This window comes from Suricata suricatta, chromosome 10 (assembly GCF_006229205.1).
Source record: "Suricata suricatta isolate VVHF042 chromosome 10, meerkat_22Aug2017_6uvM2_HiC, whole genome shotgun sequence".
Lineage (NCBI taxonomy): Eukaryota > Metazoa > Chordata > Mammalia > Carnivora > Herpestidae > Suricata > Suricata suricatta.
In genome coordinates, this window is record NC_043709.1 from 25,897,545 (window position 1) to 25,905,824 (window position 8,280).

General features: G+C 47.7%; 1 protein-coding gene across 10 annotated transcripts in view; it reads right to left on the reverse strand.

The window, feature by feature from the left end:
* Positions 1-3,854: 3,854 nt before the first annotated feature.
* Positions 3,855-8,280, reverse strand: part of SOCS2 (suppressor of cytokine signaling 2) — a 33,212-nt gene continuing 28,786 nt past the window's right edge. For 8 of the 10 annotated variants that reach the window (XM_029954179.1, XM_029954188.1, XM_029954185.1 and 5 more), the window contains 2 exons: positions 7,345-7,700; positions 3,855-5,650 (listed from right to left, as the gene is read on the reverse strand). In XM_029954179.1, the coding sequence (XP_029810039.1) occupies positions 5,193-5,650; positions 7,345-7,483 (597 nt within the window). In that variant the 5' untranslated portion in view covers positions 7,484-7,700 and the 3' untranslated portion in view covers positions 3,855-5,192. Of the gene's footprint in view, positions 5,651-7,344; positions 7,964-8,008; positions 8,242-8,280 lie in introns of those variants that run through there. The other 2 variants (XM_029954184.1, XM_029954181.1) reach the window with 2 other exon arrangements.

Here is an 8,280-nt window from a genome sequence, read left to right on the forward strand (position 1 = left end):
TCTCCAGGGGAAGCAAAGGATGTAGTTCCGAGTAAGAGTTGTCTATAAAAGTGGTTTTCTTTTTATGGCTCAGTAAATGTCTGTCGACGTGAACCCCATTCTCTGTGACCACACTTCGTCTGATCGCGTCTGATCCCAAGCTCCCGAAGGAATGAATACCTAGCTTTGCTCCATGATTTCAGCTTACTTACCGTCTAGGCATTTGGGATTCCGGGGCTTTTAGAGGCTACGGTAGCCACAGCTGTTACTTTACTTTGGTAGCAAAGTTAAGTAACCTGAACTCAAGCCACGCAGAGGAAACATTAGAAAAATAAAAAATATGTGAAGGTGAGAATACAAGAAAAAATATGCTTCCGTAGGACAGAAACAAAACGAGCACAGACTCCTTCTCAAGGAGATGAGCAGGGTGGGGGAGGGGCACTTCCTTTCCATTCAAATGAAGTGCAATTTAACAGTGAAGGAGCCTCTAGTACTTGACATTAAGAAAATAATAATAAAAAATACGCACCTAACACAAGCGGGTGCATTTAGGGCTGGCTACTTGTTTCACAATCCTGAAAGGAATCAAAGAGAGACTGGAGACAGATTTAATCTTCAGGTAGTCTAAATTACCCAACTCAAGGAGAATAGAATTACCCTCTTTCACTGGAGTAAATAAGGCTGGGCAGGGCTCTGTCAAATGAGCTCACAGGGCAAATTTATAACACAGAGGGCACAAAGTAAGGCAGGAATTAACTGTGCCATTATGCGCAGGAGCGGACAAAAGAAAGAATGGGCTCCACTGGTGAGGACAGGAGGGTGGGCAGTGACCCGGGCACCCACGGCCGTGTGTGAGTCATGTCTGGCAGACGCAGAAATGAGATCATAGAATAGCATGGATGACACGTTTTCGATTTTTCAAACAGCAAATAGATTGAGGAGTTAAAATGAACACGCAACTCTACTGTGGCTGAGACGTCAGGAAAACCAGCCGGAGGGGATTCTCCAAGGTGGGTGGAAAGACCAGAACTGGTATTATCCCTCGTGGCACTCCAAAGGCCCCGCTCTCTAAATTTTCAGAGGAAGAACACTGTGATGTTAAAAGCACTGTAGGGCTTGCAGGGTGGCACCGGGAAAACACTGAGATCCACACGCAGGGTGGAAGGGTACAGCACTTATGAACGCCAAACCGGAGGCTAGACTCTCTGGGCTCAAATGCCAACACTGCCATTGACTTGCTGAATTGTGTGCGGGCGCGGGGACACTCAGATCTCCTGACTCCCTTGGTCTGAACATTCTCTTCAGTAAAACGTCAGAACTAAACTCTATGATCTGGAAAGTGATTTCAAGCTTTAAAATTCTAGGAAATAGAAAAATTGGGAGAGGTTACAGGCCTCTTAGTAAATGAAAGGTCTAGGATGAATGATCACCCTTTTTTGCTCCAAAGCACAGAACCGAGACCTTGATCAGAAAGACAGGCCTCAGCCCAGCTGTTAAATGGGACCACTGCCACTCAACCCCCACTACCCTGCGCCTAAACCGACAGCCGAGAAGGGCACGGCCTGCTCTCAGGACATTCCATCCCTCGGATTATTTGATGACGTCTCTGTCCCTTGCCCGCCTACCAGGGTACAATTTTCTAAAAGCAGGAAAAAAAAATCCTTCCCGAGAAAATAAACACTCCAAACAACTGTCCCATTCTGTTACCTATTTGGATTACATAATTACTATGAAGTCAAGGCTTTCTCACTGACATGCCAAAAAAGAACTCTCGGCTCATAAGCTGAACTTTTTCTCCACTGTCCAAAGCTCTAAAAAATAAAACCCAGGTCCCTAAAAAGCTGTCCCTAGTGCCCACTGCAGTGGAATAAAAATCCCACTGCCTCAAATCTGCTCAGAGTGGAAACTCACATCAAAATACCTTAAGTCCATGGAGGTTCAAAAGTTCCTGTACTCTATTCTTCAACAGTAAAAACAATAATACAGACACTCACTTAAGCCCCAAAGTGTCCTCCATAGGGAGGGAATACTGGCTTTTTCCTGGCTCCACCAAGGATAATTTAGTCAAGGGTACATCTTACCCTTTCGGTTTGTCCAGCGATAAAATGGGGCTACCAATAATTGGTTACTGGCATCATTTACCAACAACCAAGTAAAATAGTTTACCCTCGGGGCACTTGGGTAACTCAGTCAATTAAGCATCTGACTCTTGATTTCTGCTCAGGTCATGGTCTCAAGGTTCGGTTCATGAGTTCGAGCCCCAAATAAGGCTTCAAGCTGACAGCACAGAGCCTACTTGGGAGTCTCTCCCTCTCCCCTGCTCACGGTCTCTCTCTCTCTCTCAAAACAAATAAAACTTAAAAAAAGAAATTTAAGAGGCATATGTGTGGCTCCATCGGTTAAGCGTCTGACTTCAGCTCAGGTCAGGCCCTCTCAGTTTGTGGGTTTAAGCCCTGCATTGGGCTTTGTGCTGACAGCTCAGAGCCCAGAGCCTGCTTTGGGTCTTATGTCTCTATCTCTGCCCCTCACCTGCTTATGTTCTGTCTCTCAAAAATTACTAAATGTTAAAAAAAATTTTTTTTAAGTTAACCCTTTTCTCCCTTACCCCTACACCAGGAAAAAACTACTGGGCCAAGGTGATTCGAATCCCACAAAGGACATTAATTAAAGTACCTGTACTTTTCTGGTTGGGGCAGCACTATAAAGGCTGAGGGTTCTTTTTATAGCCTGCTCTAACTTGTTTGTCTGGATCAATGTAGAAATAGCAGCAATATGCTCTTCATAATTCCTCTCCAGGAATAAAAAGGGCTAAGATATTCCTGGAATGCCTCCTCACTCACAAATGGAAGGCGTACCTCCTTTAATCACTGAACTTTGCTCATACGGTCAGTGTGAAGATTAAATGAGATAATGCATGTAAAGAGCGGAGTGAGAACTTGGCACACAATAAACTCAATAAGTAAATGAGGTTAGTAATGATAAAAAAAAAAAACACAGCAAAACAACACATACCCCGCCCCTCACCACCAAAAAAAAGGACTGTCTCCTGATGCTTATCAACTTACTTGGAACAGGGAAGACTGAAATGTAAGGTTAAATACTTTCACAGCACACTCGAGATATCTTTGCTAGCCTCTGGTGTTCTAATAGTCAGTCACCTGCTAGCAGTAATGCAAGAACTTTCCACAGTTCCGGGTGCTCGTTCATACCCCCCCCCCCCACCCGTCTGTCCAACTCTCAGCATTGAAGGGCATCAGAGAGTTTGAGCCAATGAGAACAGAAATGCAAAAGATCTTATAGGAAGTCCAAAGCCCCAGACACAGATCATGTGGAAGTTTTGCCACGGAAGTCAAATACCCCACACTAAACAACTGTTGTAGGGGAAAGGGGCAGGGGGACAAAGCACAGAGTCCGAGCACCCTAATGAAAAGGTCCACATCATAGACCAGTCCCTAAAAGTAGAGCTCTTCTCTAAATTTTAGGCTACAAATAAAGTCTTCCTAAGGCACACCTAGCAATCTTTCGTGTTTGGCTCTGCTGTTTGGACATGCATAGTTATGTTTTCCTTCTAGGCACAAAACTATTTTTCAAGAGCTTCATGAAAATATGAATTATTTTCATGACCAGGGATAAGCAGGTTTTACTATAATTTATAACTGCATTTTCTAATTCACTTGGGGGCACACACATGATATGTAACTTCACTTTGCCAATGACACACCACAGAATGTAACTAAACAGGACTTTTTTTTTAAGAGATGACAAAATGAATACTGTCGGGGCTCTACATCTCGATCGCCATGAGATTGTGGCAAAAAGTAAATAGCCATAAAACTTTGAATTTTTATTTTGTATTATGCCTATCAACCCATAAAAGACCAGGATATGTCACAATTTTTGTAGTTTCTTTTTTTTTTTTTTTTGGAAACACACAAGGCATTAGTGTTATGCTTATTCAATCAGTAAAAAACCAGGCCACCTGACAGTCCTTGTACTTTCTAAAACATGCCTGCCAAATGCGAAGGGCAAATGCGGCCCATGACTTTGGGGATGGGGAAGTCGTGTTCTACCTCTTGCTGAACAGCTGGTTGACGTCACGTGACAGAAGTTTGTATGGCAACTGTCCCGTACCACAAACGTGTATGTTCTTTACAATCCAAAGTAATAAGTGCACCTTGTAAAAGTCAAGTTTTTTTTTATTTAATACATTCTAATCAAATAGTAACAGCAGTAAATAAACACTTTGAAAAACAGGCAGGTATCCCTTTATCTCTGGAAGAAAATTAAGTCGAAGTATTCTACATGGTAGAAGGGAGACCAAGTGCTGATGTCCATGGTCAGACAATTCAAGGACAACTTGGAAATTTCTAAAGCCATTTCCCAAAAGTCAATGGCAACAGGTCGGGATACAGCTACTTCAAAGGATAAAACGTCTACATGGTTTTATTAATAGGGATAGAGTTGCACCTGTATAGCACGACATTCTGGTCTTTAGCCTTAAAGGAAAAGACACAGTCTTTTCCGTTTGCACCAGTTTGAAATATTTCTGAAATAAGGCTCCCTTAAAATGGATTACTACAGTACTCAGTCACATGAGAGAGTTCATACATGTAGTAAAAAGTCAAATACAGGATTTCATGGTCATTTTTTTGGTTGATTTGGTTGATTGCATAAAAAGAAGGATAAATACTCACAAGCAGTATCTGTTTAACCAAACTCCTAGGTACATCAAGAATGCAAAAATAGAGAATGTCCTAAAGTAGACTCTGATCACCAGGCATGTAAAATTAAAGCTAAGCCTGTGTCAGTCTGCACCTTCTCCTTCTTCAGTCCTCCTACGTGGAGCTCTCTCTGTACTCACAGGGCCTGGGTCTTCCGCCTAACAAAGAGGAACCTCGGGAAGGCAAGGAAGGCATTCTGATAAAATGTTCCTTAAGCCTTTACTCGGGACATTTTATTTTTAACTTAAAAGGATCATCTGGTCTTGGTCAGCCTTAGGAAGGGAAGCATCACTCAGGTGAAAACATCTGGGGAAACTTTAACTACCTAGCTACCTCATCACACGTTTAAATTAGATGGACTTCAGCTGTTTTTAGAATTCTGAGTAGTTATCCAGAGTAGTGAACTCAAGTTTTGGGTTTCTTTTTCTTTTTCTTAACATAGCTGCATTCAGAGATACTCTATAGGAGGCATGTTTAGAAAAAGAGAAACACTTATACCTGGAATTTATACTCTTCCAAGTAATCTTTTAGCCTTGTTGGTAAAGGCAGTCCCCAGATCGTACCGGTGCATTTGTTAATGGCCAGTCGACAGAGATGCTGCAGAGGCGGGGCTGACGTGTAGAGCGGTTTGGTCAGATAAAGGTGGACCGTGCCGTTCCGTGGCGCTTCTGGGCCTGTCCGCTTATCCTTGCACATCTGAACGTAGTAGTCGATCAGATGAACCACACTGTCAAACTGTTTAAGCTTGGACTTGACACATATGATAGAGTCCAACCTGAATTTCCCATCTTGGTATTCGATTCGCAGATTAGTTGGTCCGGCTGATGTCTTAACAGATATTGTGAGTAGGTAATCTGAATGCGAGCTATCTCTAATCAAGAAAGTTCCTTCTGGTGCCTCTTTTAATTTCTCTTTGGCTTCATTAACAGTCATACTTCCCCAGTACCAACCTGGGGTTTTCATTCAAGAAGAAAAAGAAGAGAGGGTAAGACAGTTATTATACAGAATTTTTTAAATAGGGCAAATACTTGGCAACGGTTTTTCTAGCTCTAAAGAGAAGTGTGTGGAAAGTTTACTAGAGACTACCATAAATATTTTAGGTAGACATTTAATGAAAATGTGGGTCCATTTTATTTTATGAACACAAACTGTGAGCCACTTTTTCTGCTTTAAAAAGTTAACTTTCTGTAGCCCTTCTTTAAACTGTCTTGAGATTTTTTTTCTCCTAAGGACAGAAAGGAATATTTGCAACGTGACACACTGTCCCACAAAGCACGATGCTTCTAGCACTGTTCAAGTGCAAAGTAAATTAGAAAGAAATAGGAAGTTCGAAATAAAAGTCATGTCCTTACAAAGGTGGAAACCCCAACAGCTCCTGTGACTCCCACAGGGTGAAAACAGAAGGAACTTCTTGGAAGGTTCCTGTCCACCCACTCCTTCCCTCCCCAAATCTGGAAATCTGTTCAAGGCAGAATCTCTGTTCAAAGACCGTGGAAAGCACTGCTATTTCCCTGTTTTTAAAGTGCGTCTCTACTACGACCGCTTCTGTTTGTTGCTTTGGTCACAACTACCTTCTCAGTCCCTGAGAAATGAGGGAAACCCCAACTGATTAGAGGTACTTCAAGTTTACAATCCGCACCTCTTTTGGACTTTGCCCTAATCCAAATCCATCACAACAACCGTCCGTCTCCCCCAGCGTTCTCCATTTGATCTGCCTGCACCATCCCGGGGCCCACCGAGTTTTCAAAAACGACTTGGAGACAGACATCCTGCGTAAGAAGTCTGAACAACGTGCTTTTCCACCCCCACCCCCCAATTGCTCGGATACCTGCAACCTGCCGGTCCGCCCCGCTGAGGGAAGTCTGCACACAAACACCGAACCGCAAGTGACTTTCCCCCCTCTCTAGTGCTACCAAAGCTTCAATTTTGTCCCGAACGTAAGGTTTTGGAACCTTGCGTGGTTTGCCACATCCCCCCACCCCCATCTTCTCTTCTTTCAGACGCGGAGAGACGACCGCGGGCCACGCAAGGCGCAGGGCTGCACTTGCGACAACCAATACCCAGGGCGCGCAGCCCTTTCAGGCCGCGCTCTGCAGGGGCTTCGCTGGCCGCTTTCCTCCCGGCTCTGCTGCAGCCGCCCGCGCGGCAATCAGTCCTTGGAACTTGGCCGCCAAGGTCCCGGGCTGCAGCGGCGACTCCGCTCGGAGGCCGGATGCAGCTGAAACTGCGGGCAGCGCAGCGCCCACCGGCCGCCCTCGTTCCCCGCGGGAAGGGGAGGCGCCGGGCTCTTTCTCTCGCTGAGGGTTCAAGCCCGTGTACCGACCCCTGAGCAGCTGCGGCAAACAGTCGAAGGTTCCAGCCCCCTAGGAGGCTATTTCCAAGAAGCCCTTCTCGCACTCTGCCCTCCCCTAGGCCTCTGAGTCCCCCGAGAACCACTTTTCTTTCGCATTCCCAGGGATCCAGGGCCGTGCGGACATCCTCTCCGCGGGCCCCCGCCCTGAGGCGGCGACCGGAGGCGACGGGCCGCAGTTCCGTCCCATTCTTCGCTCCGCACCGCGGCCGCGCCGCCCGCCAGCAAAGCCCCAACCCGCGTCTTGGGGGAAGCGACCCCTCTCGCTCGCGGCTCGGCGGCTCGCCTCCCTACCTGTTTGACTGAGCTCCCGCAGGGCCTTCGCCAGACGCGCCGCCTCCGGGGACCGCTCTTCCGCGGACCCCGCGGTCCCCCACTGGCTCTGCGTCCCTTCCGCGCCATTCCCGGAGGACTCGAGGCACCGCAGGGTCATGGGAGAGGGGTCCCCGCGGCAGACAGGTGGCCGCCCGCGCTGCGATCAGAGAGGGGCACGCGTCCTTCTGGGAAGTCAGCGGGAACCCCAAAACGAGTCTCTGCGGGGTATCCGAAATGGTGGAAGGGGAGGGGACGGGGAGCTTCTGGTGTTCTCTCCCCAGGTCCCAGTGGACGGATAGCAAAGTCCCCCGCAGGCGCGGTCACCCACAGTTTGCCTGAGAAAAAGAAAGTATGAGGTTGGGTCGGTCCAAACTGGACCCCTGCGTCTGGGATTGGGGGTGGGGAGACAGACGTGGAAGATCCCGGGGACTCCTCCGCGTCGGTGCTCCCGCACCATCTAACCCCAAGCATCCAGCGACTGCCCCGGCCCAGCTGTAGAGAAAGGAGGATAAAGAGAGAGCAGCGATTCAAGACGCCGGAGTTGCCGAGAGGGAGGGGGGAGGGACAGGATGAGGGTGGGGTACAGGGTGTCTTCCCGCCCAGGGCTACTAGCTGAAATCGCAGACACGCAATAACGAGTCACCTGTGGGTATGGTGGTAAATAGGCCCTTGTCAAGGACAAGCAGAAAAATCGCAAAGGAAAACCAGGAGAGATCCCCAAATTGGCACTCTTCTAGCTCACACTCCGCACAGCCCGAGGACTCCGGGACGAAGCACCCTCAGCCGCCCGCCTGGGGCGCCAAGGTGCGCGAGCTGCCCCAACCCCGCCCGGAGGCTGCCTCGCCCCGCTCCGCCCGCTCCCCAGCGCCGGCTAGGGGCAGAGTTGGGGTGCGCCCCGGGCGCCTTGGCGGCCCC